Raw genomic sequence first — 15,105 nt, 5'->3', positions numbered from 1 at the left:
GTTTTTCACACTTTTTGGTACTTCATCTTAAGTGCATTTGAGCGCAAGCCACAATCTCGCTTGCTTCAGCCACACTTCCGCAGTTTAACATTGACCTGTGTTACGACCGATTGTTCGCCTTGCCTATTGATCATAAAAAGCTTTACCGCTCTCCTTAATAGTGTCTCTAAACTGAACATCCACACTTGCTATCGCGGAATAATGGATTGTAATTCTGTTATTGTCTCAAAAAAAAAATAAATGTAACAGACTCATTTCCGGACACTCTGTTGAGTTATAGGTATCATTTTACACATATGCAGCACAAAGTAAGGTGCTGGCTACATAGTATATACATAAAACAACAATAAAAAATATTCCAATAAAATTAATGGAAACAGAATATTAATTTAGGAGGTATTTTCTTGGGACTGTAAAGTTGTGCTAGAACGGATCAGTTGATAGGACGTGGTGTGAGGTGTCAAGGAACCGTCGGTTTGCTAACCAAGGCCAGTATGGGGGTGGGAGGGCAAAAATTGTATAGGCAGACCAAATTTTGACTACAGTTTGTAGTGAAGAGTTTATTACAAATCTGTCACAGTTGCAGTACACATTTTTTGGTGACTAGCTTCGAACCGTCTGGTTCATTCTCAAGCCCGACCCACTAAGGCTGCACTGAAAGAGCCCGGGGTTTTAACGACACCCGTCTAAAACTGCCAACACGTGCCTCACACCGTGATGTTAATGTCGAGCTCACTGCTCTGCGAGTCTGTCACAGTATACGTATGCCCACTGTACAAGTCAGAATCAAACAGCAGCTACGGTCAGGTACTTGGACTTTCAGTGCAGCCTCAGTGTGTCAGGCTTGAGGATGAATCAGTCAGTTTGAAACTAGTCGATAAAATATATTCACTGCATCTGTGACAGATTCGTAATAAACTGTTCATGAAGTAAAAGGGTTGCTGGTGGTACAGCAACAAAATGTTGAAATTGCACACAGTTAATAGGTTGTGTAACAGTTGATATTTTCTGTAGCGTTTCATTGTAGTACCCATTATTTTCTGATTGAGGTGGGCCATATGCCACACTGAGTGGAAAATCTACAGGTGCTGTCCAGTCAAAAGTATAGCTTGTAAACATCAATTAAAGCCACTTCCTATGCTACTGTCCATATTTGTGCTTTGCAAACATCAGATGAACTACCAAAACTCCTCTTGCATCAGTGGGTCCGAGCTGCCATCAGCTACATGTCCATACTCGGCTGACACCCATCACGGTCTGTGACCCCTGTTTATAACTTCTTAGCAGACTGTAATGTCAGATGCGTCACTTTTCATAATATACTCAATTTTGATATTTTAATGCTCCACACTTGTTCCTCATGCATAAACCCTGTCATAACCCTTCTTATAATAATTTTTGCGACCACTCTATCTATTCCAAAACATATTTTAATATTTATTTGTAAATGAATTAATGACCTCTGAGAAAAAATTGATAGGCGTGTGATGCCAGTCTGAAGAGCGTGTTCGACCAGCCTACGTGGTGGGGCGACCGCTCACGATAACTTCGAATCTCGGTCCGGCACAAATTTCCATACGTCGCTTTAGGCAGTACATCTACACCCAACACATTTAAGCTGAATTTCAGGAGTAAATTTCGCATATTTTTTGACAGGACTACTTTTCTTCTCACACCCTTCAGGGCCAGGGACGACTTCATTCGACAGCTGCTAAGGGGTGTCTTCCCACCGAGACTGCGTCTCATGTTGACTTTTTTACGGAAGTATTCCTGTGCCGAGCTTCCAGAACGGCCCAGACGCTTCGTTCTTACCTCTCTGTGTTTCCACGCCACGTCTGCACCCACCAACATGACAGTGGTCGATTGTGGCTGCCACTCACGGACTTGTCACTCGCAAATGAGCATGGTCAGTGAAATAGCGTATCACTACCGCGTCCCGAGTAAGCAGGTTCAAGACGGTGTAGATTACAGTAGATACACACAGATCAAGAGACTTACACAGTGCAGAACACCATGCAGAGCTGCATCAAAGCAGTCTTTAGCCTGAAGACCACAACAGCAACACTTCTTATAAAACGAGCTGACTTAGTTCATTTAACAGAAAGTGTATTTGATGAACGTACGACTGGAGAAGCAGCGTGTGCTCACTAAAAGATAGTGCCATAGGGTATCCAAAAGTCATGCATACAAATCCTGCATGGAGGATAATCCTCCGAAACTCATGGTGTTAAAAAAAAGTTACGGGTTACAGTAAATTGTGCTTTTAATGGATGTTCATAAGAGTACGGACAAACCCAACGTGAAATGTTCGAACTTTTAGGTCAATTAATGCAAAGGGAGAATCCCGTGTTCGTGCTATGCAGCACATATGAAGGGCTTATTTCAATAGTGGTACAAGTCCATTACCTCCACTTTTCTGTCTATAATGATCCAAACAAACGGAAAGAAAGGTTCATTTCTAGCAAGAAGCCATATGCTTGAATATTTCTGGTATCTCAACTGCAGATTTTTCTGCGCTCATTTAACTTTACGACTCTGTACCTCACAATGAACAAAAATGGACTTGCACCAGTATTGAAATAAGCCCTTCATATACTTGTATCAGGGAGTTTACATAAGGGTTCTTCAATAAATTTAGACAAATTGACTCGTATAGTTTGAGTTCTTGTTTAGTGCAGTTCGATGTGACTTCTGTTCGTAACCCTCCAAATGGTTTATCGATGCTCTAATTACGGCAGTCGCGATGGAGTACTTCGGTTGCGACGAATTAAACGGTGCCATGATTTGCATTTCAAGATGGACAGCACTGTCTGAGCGAAGATTGTATCCAGTTCGCTTGATGTATATTAAGAGCTAATATGTACAATATCAACTCCTACTATGAAGCTTTTATTTCTGTAATTCGCGCCATACTTCTTTCGTTGGCGCTGTGCTTTCTAGACGCACATTTGGCGCAATAGTCACCTGCATTACTACTGGATTCTGAATCAAACGCTCGCTGGTGCTCCGCTATCTGTTTTGTGTTTAATCTCTCTGTTGTTGTGGTGGTGTCAGACGAAGTTTTCCTGTGAATTCTCTATCCTGTCTTGGCTCCTTATACGACAGCTCTAGAAACTTCAGTGCACTGTTGATTATTCTTAAGACTTCACTACATTAAAGGGACATTAACAAGAAGCTGGCATTGATCACCCCTTGACAGTTTCCTTCCTCCTGAAATATGTCAGTACTACAGCATAACAGTCAATGACGTACTGATGCCTCAGTACAATTTCAGAGAGTGAAGAAACACACATACGATGTCGTTAACATCAAAGCCTGCATATTTCTTCCTTCACTGAACTAGCAGGCGTTGCACTTATCGTAATGGGTGGTTACAAAAATCACGTAATATGTCATATAAATAAAAATTGATATTTATCGTTAGATTTTCCCGCTCATGCGTTTTCGGTGTTTGCTACATCCAGTAAAAAAATGGTATATATGTTTTTGTGTCTTTTTTTACATCTCCACATAAACCACTGGATCTATTCCAACCAAACTCGTTGTATGGAAAGAAGTGCTGCAGGGGAGACAATCACCTAGCACCGATAGGGGTGGTGATGCAAAGGGTTGGTAATGCTTGACATTTCAGTTGCCCTGCAGTACCCACATGTTGTGCAGGAGGTATCGGAATGTAGTACATGCACAGACCAGTATGGCTGAATAGAGAGATGTGGAGGAGGAGCAGGATAGTGACATGGAAGGAGGAGGTCGAAAAAGAAAGGAAGAGGAGGAGATCGACAGATGGAGGAAGGAGTAAATGGAGAGACAGGGGGTAGAGGTGGACAGAGAGAGAGAGAGAGGAGGGAGGAGGAGCTGGAAAAGGAGAGGGAGGAGGGAGATCTGGGAAGAGAGAAGGCGGAGGATGAGGTGGATAAAGAGAGAGGAAGAGGAGGAGAAGTGTGCAGTATGGTTCAAATGGCTCTGAGCACTATGGGACTCAACTGCTGAGGTCATTAGTCCCCTAGAACTTAGAACTAATTAAACCTAACTAACCTAAGGACATCACAAACATCCATGCCCGAGGCAGGATTCGAACCTGCGACCGTAGCGGTCTTGCGGTTCCAGACTGTAGCGCCTTTAACCGCACGGCCACTTCGGCCGGCAGTGTGCAGTATATGTGACATAACAAATGTCAGTGGAGGTGTGGCTAGAAAGCTAGTCTACCAATATATAAAGCAGCAAGTGTGTGTCTATGTCCAAAATCTCCTCCCAAAGCCCTGGATCGATTTCAACAAAATTTGGCACACAAACAGAACATTTCACAAGTATCAGTACTGTGGGTGTTAGAACTTCCATAGGAGCGGAGATATAAGCAAAAAAGGTTTTCATCGCTGTCGTGAATACTGCCGTGCATGACAGGCATGTTTTGTAGGTGTTTTATCTGCACACCTTATTCAACTGTTTTGTAGGACGCCCTATACATCAGGGACAAGAAACGGTTTTTCAGCTTCTGATGTGTAGCTGCCTTACACAACAGGAAATGGTATTGGTGTAGTATTAGCTTGCTTCAGACACCTGCTTTGCATGGCATCTTATATGTCAGGGGCAAAAAATTGGTTTCCAAACGCCTCACATGTTGGCTGCCATGCACAAACGTTATGTTGTGGAAGTAATATCGGCCTGATTTATCACCTGTTTTGCAGGGTCTACATGTACTTATGAACACAGCTGGCAGAAGATTGAAATGTGCAGGCCGTGTGGGGGGCAGGGGCAGGAGGTCTTCGAAAGAGACAGCTGGCAAAGAAGAAGTGGATGCAGAGAGGGGCAGGACGGAATGGAAAGAGAGGTCTGGCAGGAGGAGATGGACAGAGGGACAGGCAGAGGAGATGATGGACTGAGAGAGGGAGGAGGAGAAGATAGATAGAAGGGAAGAAGGAAGGGAGAAAGGCAGAGGAGCTGATAGACAGTAAAAGGAAGGGAGATGATGGACAGACAGAGAGAGGGGAAGAGGTAATAGACAGAGATGGAGGAAGGGGGAGATGGAAAGAAGGAGGGCATGGGGGCATAAACAGGGTGAGGGGACAGATGAGATGGACACTGAGAATGGGGATGATGGAGAGGTATGGGAGGTAAGTGAGGGGTGTAGAAAGGTTGTTGGCAGTTGCGTAAGGAAAAGAGTGTGAGGAGGCAGGTGGAAGAAGGAGAGGGTGTGAAGTGAAAGAGGGAGAAGGTGTGAGGCTGCAGGAGAAGTGAGAGAGGCCATAGGCAGGCAGGGTGAACAGAAATAGTTTGCAAAGAAGCAATATTTTTGTCAGCTTGTTTCTGAACCAAATGTGATACCATATGGATGAATACCACAGATAAATTTAACGTCCTCTCTGGAGTCATACAGTGTAAAGCAGCAGAGATTGCGACACATGTATGTGTACTATACGTATGGCATACACACGTGTGGCTGAAGCCGCTGGTGAAAGGCTAGAATGTTACACTAGGTAGCAAGCCATTGGTTAGACTATTGTTTTGGCAGTACTTAACATTGTCTCATTAAAAATTAATACTTATAACCAAAATTGTATTTTAGAATAAATGCCAGGGTTTTTTGTGACAGTTCATCCGAGCATAGGGGAGACATACAACAATCTACAACAAACATGTTGGACAGCGCTGGTGGTCACTACATATTTACCATGAACTATGTATGAACAATAATCATACTTAAAAATGTAATAAAATAAAACCCATCACAGTAATACAGTCAGATATTGTTGGAAGGAATAGGAGTAACATGCACGGAGTGTGGACTGAGCAAGATGATTAGCTACTCGTTGGATATAATCTGGTAAGAAATTCAACAGTTAGGGCAACCACAATCGAGAGTAGATAACAAAGTCTGGTATTTATTTTCATTAAATCTAATTTCTTGCTAAAGCCGAGATTGTAAGATTAATGTAAATGATTAACTCCTCATGATTAGGGTTCACATTCATGTAGAAGGGCCGCGCGGGGCAGCCGTGCGGTCTGGGGCGCCTTGCCACGGTTCGCTCGGCTCTCCCCGTCGGAGGTTCGAATCCTCCCTCTGGCATGGGTGTGTGTGTGTGTTGTCCTTGGCGTAAGTCAGTTCAAGTTAGTGTAAGTAGTGTGTAAGCCTAGGGACTGATGACCTCAGCAGTTTGGTCCCATAGAACTTTTTCATGTACAAGTTTTTAAAGGAAATCACTAGCCATTGGCTGTAGAAACTATTTCGCAATTGCAATTTCGGCTTTTAGACCAGTATCAAGTGGTAATATTGCTCCAGAACACGTCAAACGTTAAAATCTTCTGAGAGGTATGCGTGTCATCATCCGACTGAGCCTTCTCCCTATAAGAATACAACAAGAGAAAATGAGCGCAAAGCTCCATACGTTGTAAAATGATAAAAACCACATAAACTATGGTCTGTGTTAACATCCTTGACACAAACAACAATGAACCGAATGTTCTTACACACTATTTACACACAAACAATGAGTGCACACACACCTATGACATTTAACGACGAGGCATTACAGAATTTACATACATGAAATGTTATGCAGTGTGTGTGTGTGTGTGTGTGTGTGTGTGTGTGTGTGTGTGCGTGTGTGTCTGCTTGTGACTTGCGTATTTTGATTAGATTTGCTGGTATTTTGTTGTTGATTATATGAAATATATTTTGTGAATGTTGTAGAGGGCTTTGGGCCATAGTTCCGATTGGTAATTACTGATTATATACAGTATTTTTTTAGTGTAGAGCATGATACAGTCTCTTCTTTCCTAGTTAATTGGTGCTTTCTAAGGTGATGACAGTCTATTCTATGGATCACCAATAACAATTCCTCTGATTGAAATGACAACACCTTATGCATATTTTACATGTGGAGATACCACTGTAACACTTGACAAGCATCGTAGAACAATTCAAATATGGCGATACGTTGTGCCTTATCGAAGAGTAGCCGTAATTAATTAGATTCTTCCAATAGTTGGCAGTAACTCATTCTGCCTATTTGTTTGGCTATTAGCCTGCTTAGTATAATATTTTGGCTAACATGTATTTTCTGTAGTTATAAGCTCAGTCAGGTTAGTTTTAGTATATTTCTCTCTTAGGCCTAACTTGAAATGTAAAACTTTGTTTAGCGTATTATTTGGGCGATAGCTTTGGGACAGTTACTCTGGGATTCAAATTTATGTTTTAGGGACCATTTTGACAGATGTGTGAATGTGTGTGTGAGTGTGTTTGTGTAAAATAACATTGTGATGCTTGAATTAAACTGCATTTTTCGTGTTGTTGACATTCTTTTGCAGACATTTCAGACATGGGAAGAAGATTGTGACACTCGAAAAGTGTCATAGTACAATTTAGATGTGGAATATAATTAATCTGAATGTCTGTTATGCCCCACACTATGTAATTGTACAGTAAACAAACTAAGAACAGAGGCATAACGCAATACTTGATTTCATTCCTCATTTCCAAGTTTTCCAGAATAGTAGTTGAAGTAAAAGTCATCTTTAGCAGCTATGTATTTCTGATTTTTTTAACTGCATTGAATAACCAAACTTTAGTTTTTAACTATTATTGACAGTATGTTTTGTGCTCATTCTCATATTCAACGGCGAATGCTACATAGTTTCCAATGACATTTACAGATGCAAGTTGGGAATTTACCGATAAGACAGTGCAGTGTTTGACATAAACAGTTCTCTAGTGAAGAATGAAGACACAGTTGATAATATTTTTTAATATGACGGCATTTATACAATTGACTTTTTTAAAGTTTCTTTGTTTGTTTGTCTGTGTATGTGAGAGTAATTTTTTGAAGAAACACTTTTGAACAAAAGGCAGAAAAATTCAAATTGTTTGGATACTTAGAGCACGGCTAAGTTTGCTGCCCTGGGGACTACATTGTGATTGGTTGTTTCATTTTAAGGGACTGTGAAGTACTGATACGTGACTAAAGGGAAGAGGAGGGTAGGGGAGAGGAGGGGGAAGATGTCGAGGGGCATAGCTTGTCTTGTGGTGGTGATGACACCATTGATGTATGTGATGTCCCCACTGATAGGTGTGATGACATCTGCGATAAGGGGGAGAAGGCCTTGTGGTGATACGAGATTTCATTCCTTTAATTGTCCTACATATACGGTTCAGCTGATGATAAGATTGGTGAAGAAATCACCTCAGTATTTGCCTAAACGATTGAGGGAAATCCCAGAGGACATGTCTGGGTTTTGAAATGGAGATTTGAAAATGCAAGTGCAATGTCTCAGCCAGTGTGTCACATGGTTCAGTCTCGTAGTCGACGGTCCACTAAGCTGTAATCTTCCTTCTCCCGTCTTCCTCACAAGAAATCTTTAACACTGCTTGTTTTTGTTGCAGGAGGATGAACAGATGGCACTTTGCGTGGGTGGGCAAGGCGATGGCGGCGGCCCTGGTGGTGTGGCTGGTGGTGGCGACGGGCGTGGTGCGCATCGAAGTCCCGCACAGCCCCCTGTCGCTCGGCGCCGTCGCCAACACCACCCCGTCGCGCGTCGTCTTCGCCGACTCTCCGACGCCGGTCGCCGCCGTCAAAGCCGCGCAGGAAACGAAGAACACAGTACCGCCGACTGTTCTGTACAGCGCTATGAAGCAAGTCTCCAACGTCCCTTTGGATTTCTGGGCCAAATACTCTGGCAAGTCGCTGCAGCTGAACAAGACGTGCGCCAAGTTCCCCAGTGTTCTCGAATTGGACTTCAACAACCTTTACTGGCAGAGGACTGTGACTAGCAACGGTACCGTGTACCTGTTCAGTGCGTACGTCGATGTTCGTAAACAAAACAAGCAAGCGCCGACCGTGCGGCTTATCGGTATGATCGACAGGATTGAGCCTAAAACCAAACTGACCTGTCAGCTCTGGTTCGAAGGGCAGAAGGCTCCAGTTTTCTCTCAAGTCTACGAGTACAAGTACATTTGGAACGCAAAGTGGGGCAACTACAAACAAGGCATCCTGCAGCCGTACCTGATCAGTTGCAAAGTGCCGGATTCTCACAAGTCTAAAGTGCCGTCAGCAGTATCCGTGGTAGAAAATCAGTGCGATACGGCCACGACCAGTCTGCGGATAATCCACGAGAAGCCGGAGAAGAAGAAGGGCTTTGCTGTGTGCGTCAAGGGGCTGGACTTCAGGCACGCAGACATGACCCTCCGCTTGGTCGAGTGGATCGAGCTGCTGGGCATCCTCGGAGCCGACAAGGTGTATCTGTACGAGCTGCAGACGCATCCCAACATAAGCCGCCTCCTGAAGTACTACGAAGGCACGGGACAAGTGGACGTGAAGCCCCTCACGCTGCCCGCTTTCCAGCCCAACGTACACCCGCTGCAGCACATGTACCTCACCAGAAAGCTCGTCCACAAGCGCCAGAACGAGGTCATACCGTACAACGACTGCCTGTACAGAAACATGTACAAGTACGACTACATAGCCCTGCTGGACACGGACGAGGTCATCATGCCCGTGAAGGCGCTCGACTGGCACGAACTGATGCGGTCGATCAAGGCCGACGCCACGAAGAGCAGGCAGCCGGACTCTTACAACGTGCGCAACGTCTACTTCTTCGACGACGCGAAGCACGCGCACGGCTGGTTCGCAGACATCCCGCCCTACATGCACATGCTGCAGCACGTGTACCGCGCCAAGAACTTCACGAAGGCGGGCCAGTTCGTGAAGTGCTTCCACGACACGGAGAGGGTGCTGGCGCTGCACAACCACTTCCCGTTCCACTGCCTCGGCGCCTGCCACTCGTTCTCCGTGCCGACGGAGGCGGCGCAGCTGCAGCACTACAGGAAGGACTGTGTGAACCAGTTGAAGAACACGTGCAACGACTACCGGACTAATGTGCTAACCGACACTACTGTTTGGAAGTACAAAGAGGAGCTGATTGCGAGGACTGCAGCTGTTCTCGACGCTATAGATTACACAGCGTAGCTGTAGTGGCTGCACTGCGCTCCTTTCCTACAGCCAGTGCTCGGAGGTGGACAACAGACCTACAGACTGGTCCGGCGAACTTAACTGTGGCTACGAAAGCGCCTGTGCTATATTTATTCCAAAGAGGAAAAGACTGAGTTTCGCTTCCTAAATAGAGAAAGTGCTAGTTTCGCTACATTAAAGTGCAAGTGATTGTAGACCAAAGATACTTAATATTCTGAGAAACTTATTTGTGCTGTCCAACGTAAAAGTACATTATGTATGATAGTTTAATGGATCTTCAAGTAAACGATCTAATATTTTTTTACAAAACTGGGAAAAGTATTTGTGATTTTTTTTTAAATTGTTACTTGACAAATATAAGCATAGTTGTCTTCACAATGAGAAGATTAAATTCGCATCAGGCTACTGCCCTCTTATCTGCTTCGTTCCTGGGCTGTTCATAACTAACAAATAATGAGAATTTATTATGACACGTTCCAACAACCCTACCACAACAAAGGTCAAAAATTAATTATGATTGTAGTGTTGCTCACGCTGCTAAATACTGCATTCTCGGGCAGCAACAAAGTTATATTATGTGGCAGGTGTCACTAGAGCACAGTTAGTAAAGTTATTTCTTGAAATAATGGATAAACTAGGCACTCATCTTTTCGTGTTTCCCACGCTGGTCTCGTTGTGAACTCGTGGCTCAATCGTCGAAAATCTAGGTAGTGATGGCTCCAAGCTCGGATGCAAAGAGGCCTAAGTGTTATTCTGCGATATTCAAAAGTTTTATAGACGTGTTTCATAAACTATTCTTGAAGATTAAACTTTAGCAAGTTAGGACAATGGTGATGTAAAAAAAGTAATCACCGAATTTAAGTTACACTTCTTTTTTATTACTTTTGTTGCAATATCACGTAACTCGTTCCAAAACATCACTTCAGAATATAAAACATACTTGAAAATATCTTCCTCACTGTTAAAGTTCACATTTCATAAACTGGCTACAATTTGCGTCTTTTTAACATGACGACCAAAGCTTGACTCTCTAATAACCGCTTACGCACCCAGAAATCAGAGTTACAAGTATGTCAAAGATCATCGTGACAAAAGAAAGAATACACATAAGAATAATATCATTGCAAAATACAGGGTGTTACAAAAAGGTACGGCCAAACTTTCAGGAAACATTCCTCAGACACAAATAAAGGAAAGGTGTTATGTGGACATGTGTCCGGAAACGCTTAATTTCCATGTTAGAGCTCATTTTAGTTTCGTCAGTATGTACTGTTTCCGTACCATGTACAGCGTGTGCAGGCACTATCAGCAGCTGATTGGCCTCCACGGGTACACTTCTGCGAATGGTTCATCCAACATTGTGTCAATCCTCATTTCAGTGCAAATGTACTCTTTACGGATGAGGCTTCATTCCAACGTGATCAAATTGTAAATTTTCACAATCAACATGTGTGGGCTGACGAGAATCCGCACGCAATTGTGCAATCACGTCATCAACACAGATTTTCTGTGAACCTTTGGGCAGCCATTGGTGATGTCTTGATTGGGCCCCATGTTCTTCCACCTACGCTCAATGGAGCACGTTATCATGATTTCATACGGGATACTCTACCTGTGCTGCTAGAACATGTGCCTTTACAAGTACGACACAACATGTGGTTCATGCACCATGGAGCTCCTGCACATTTCAGTCGAAGTGTTCGTACGTTTCTCAATAACAGATTCGGCGACCGATGGATTGGTAGAGGCGGACCAATTCCATGGCCTCCACGCTCTCCTGACCTCAACCCTCTTGACTTTCACTTATAGGGGCATTTGAAACCTCTTGTCTACGCAACCCCGGTACCAAATGTAGAGACTCTTCGTGCTCGTATTGTGGACGGCTGTGATACAATACGCCATTCTCCAGGGCTGCATCAGCGCATCAGCGATTCCATGCGACGGAGGGTGGATGCATGTATCCTCGCTAACGGAGAACATTTTGAACAATTCCTGTAACAAAGTGTTTGAAGTCACGCTGGTACGTTCTGTTGCTGTGTGTTTCCATTCCATGATTAATGTGATTTGAAGAGAAGTAATAATATGAGCTCTAACATGGAAAGTAAGCGTTTCCGGACACATGTCCACCTAACATATTTTCTTTCTTTGTGTGTGAGGAATGTTTCCTGAAATTTTGGCCGTACCTTTTTGTAACACCCTGTATACATATCGACGTATCGAAGTACCTCTACATTAATGAAATCAAATCTGAATGTTGTCACAGAAATATGTTAACTACACTCCTGGAAATTGAAATAAGAACACCGTGAATTCATTGTCCCAGGAAGGGGAAACTTTATTGACACATTCCTGGGGTCAGATACATCACATGATCACACTGACAGAACCACAGGCACATAGACACAGGCAACAGAGCATGCACAATGTCGGCACTAGTACAGTGTATATCCACCTTTCGCAGCAATGCAGGCTGCTATTCTCCCATGGAGACGATCGTAGAGATGCTGGATGTAGTCCTGTGGAACGGCTTGACATGCCATTTCCACCTGGCGCCTCAGTTGGACCAGCGTTCGTGCTGGACGTGCAGACTGCGTGAGACGACGCTTCATCCAGTCCCAAACATGCTCAATGGGGGACAGATCCGGAGATCTTGCTGGCCAGGGTAGTTGACTTACACCTTCTAGAGCACGTTGGGTGGCACGGGATACATGCGGGCGTGCATTGTCCTGTTGCAACAGCAAGTTCCCTTGCCGGTCTAGGAATGGTAGAACGATGGGATCGATGTCGGTTTGGATGTACCGTGCACTATTCAGTGTCCCCTCGACGATCACCAGTGGTGTACGGCCAGTGTAGGAGATCGCTCCCCACACCATGATGCCGGGTGTTGGCCCTGTGTGCCTCGGTCGTGTGCAGTCCTGATTGTGGCGCTCACCTGCACGGCGCCAAACACGCATACGACCATCATTGGCACTAAGGCAGAAGCGACTCTCATCGCTGAAGACGACACGTCTCCATTCGTCCCTCCATTCACGCCTGTCGCGACACCACTGGAGGCGGGCTGCACGATGTTGGGGCGTGAGCGGAAGACGGCCTAACGGTGTGCGGACCGTAGCCCAGCTTCATGGAGACGGTTGCGAATGGTCCTCGCCGATACCCCAGGAGCAACAGTGTCCCTAATTTGCTGGGAAGTGGCGGTGCGGTTCCCTACGGCACTGCGTAGGATCCTACGGTCTTGGCGTGCATCCGTGCGTCGCTGCGGTCCGGTCCCAGGTCGACGGGCACGTGCACCTTCCGCCGACCACTGGCGACAACATCGATGTACTGTGGAGACCTCACGCCCCACGTGTTGAGCAATTCGGCGGTACGTCCACCCGGCCTCCCGCATGCCCACTATACGCCCTCGCTCAAAGTCCGTCAACTGCACATACGGTTCACGTCCACGCTGTCGCGGCATGCTACCAGTGTTAAAGACTGCGATGGAGCTCCGTATGCCACGGCAAACTGGCTGACACTGACGGCGGCGGTGCACAAATGCTGCGCAGCTAGCGCCATTCGACGGCCAACACCGCGGTTCCTGGTGTGTCCGCTGTGCCGTGCGTGTGATCACTGCTTGTACAGCCCTCTCACAGTGTCCGGAGCAAGTATGGTGGGTCTGACACACCGGTGTCAATGTGTTCTTTTTTCCATTTCCAGGAGTGTATTTTAGAGAAACACAGTAGAATATTGCTGGTATCGAGAGGTTGAGGTGAGGTGCCGTAATGGTTACGTAATTCAAGTACCATTACAGGATCGAACCACAGTGCCTCAGCTGTTCTGGTTTCCTTTTCTTGGCCACTATTTCAGGTAAAGCATACAAAACATCTCTGACGTGTGGCGTCATCACTACGGCCACTATTGTTTTCTGTCTGGCTAACAGAAGAAAATGAACGTAATCTTCCCTTCTCCGTTGTCTTACAAAAAGGGAAATATTAGGTTTCAGGTGGATTAACACACTCAGAAACTCCAACAAAAAACGGAAAGACAACACAGGATCTTCTACCCTTTACGGTTATCTCATTTCCCCAAAGACCGGCAGACTTGCAGCAACAAAGTTTCTGCTCTTCAGCTGGATAGATATTGAGCACAATAAAGTTGACTGTAAAAAATTGTGAATTTCATCAATTTAGTCGATGATCTGTACGTCTCGACGACTGTCTGCAATGATGACGGAGGTGACGTTGTAATGCAGCTGATGATGTCGACGTTGGCGCCGCTGTATTTTGACTAGAGGTGGCTCGATTTCCTGCACTACGTAAAAAATTCAGATTGGAATGGGTCCGAGAAGGTGAAACATGGGTGGCGAAATGGAGTGAGAGTGCAATGAGTTTCAAGTATGTACATCGAGGTCTGGGATTACGGACTTGGATCTACTTACGCTTATGGTGGATAATCAGTGCAGGAGGACGGGGGTTTGCTGCGGGTTGAGATGAGATTTGGATTAGACAGGGGTATCTAAACGGGAGAATATGAAGTGGTTCTGGAAATACGTGGCTGTGGACTTACGTTGACGTGTGGAACTGGCTGCTAGTGTAGTTTCCTGAAGGGTTTGTGAAAGGGATGAATGTTTTAGAGCACTGTGATTACGAAACGGACTATATCTTTGGAGGTGAGCACAGACTGTAAGGAATTGTTTGTGCTGAATAGTGTATCGATAGAGCGGATAGGGATGGTTAATTCAGGATTAGTGGAAGGAGGCTTATTTTTACATTTATAGGAGTCGGTTGTGCAGGATGGCTTGGATGTGTTACATAGGGGTGGAAGTTTTAGGTGTGATCATTTTTTCAGAAGATGGTTGACTTTGTGGTGAGAACAAGTGGGAAGGTTTTTACAGTCTTGAGTGTGGGGATTATCATAAGTTAGGCATTTGAGACATTGATTGATTGGACTTGAATCAGGGAAATTCAGCACAGTGTCTGTGGTGGCACATGAAAGCGCGACTGGTAATGAGGTGATTGATAGTTGAATGGGATATTGAGAACAGGCAGACTACGAATATCGGACTATAGTTGCTGCGGATGTGTAGAACTTTGTCTATTTGTAAGTTATGATTGGTATTTAATTCCTGTTTAGCCTCATCTTGGACTGGAATTGTTGCGATTGTGTA

At 44.8% G+C, this 15,105-nt stretch overlaps 1 protein-coding gene across 1 annotated transcript in view; it reads left to right on the top strand.

Annotated features, from left to right (window-relative positions):
• LOC124605772 overlaps positions 1–10,271 on the top strand; it is a 217,152-nt gene extending 206,881 nt beyond the window's left edge. The window contains exon 2 of the mRNA XM_047137656.1: positions 8,378–10,271. Within this exon, the coding sequence (XP_046993612.1) occupies positions 8,378–9,959 (1,582 nt within the window). The 3' untranslated portion in view covers positions 9,960–10,271. The remainder of the gene's footprint in view (positions 1–8,377) is intronic.
• The last annotated feature ends 4,834 nt before the right edge of the window (positions 10,272–15,105 follow it).

This window comes from Schistocerca americana, chromosome 3 (assembly GCF_021461395.2).
Source record: "Schistocerca americana isolate TAMUIC-IGC-003095 chromosome 3, iqSchAmer2.1, whole genome shotgun sequence".
NCBI classification, from domain to species: domain Eukaryota; kingdom Metazoa; phylum Arthropoda; class Insecta; order Orthoptera; family Acrididae; genus Schistocerca; species Schistocerca americana.
The sequence above is the reverse complement of the archived record's forward strand: the minus strand, read 5'-3'. Positions and strand labels throughout refer to the sequence as shown.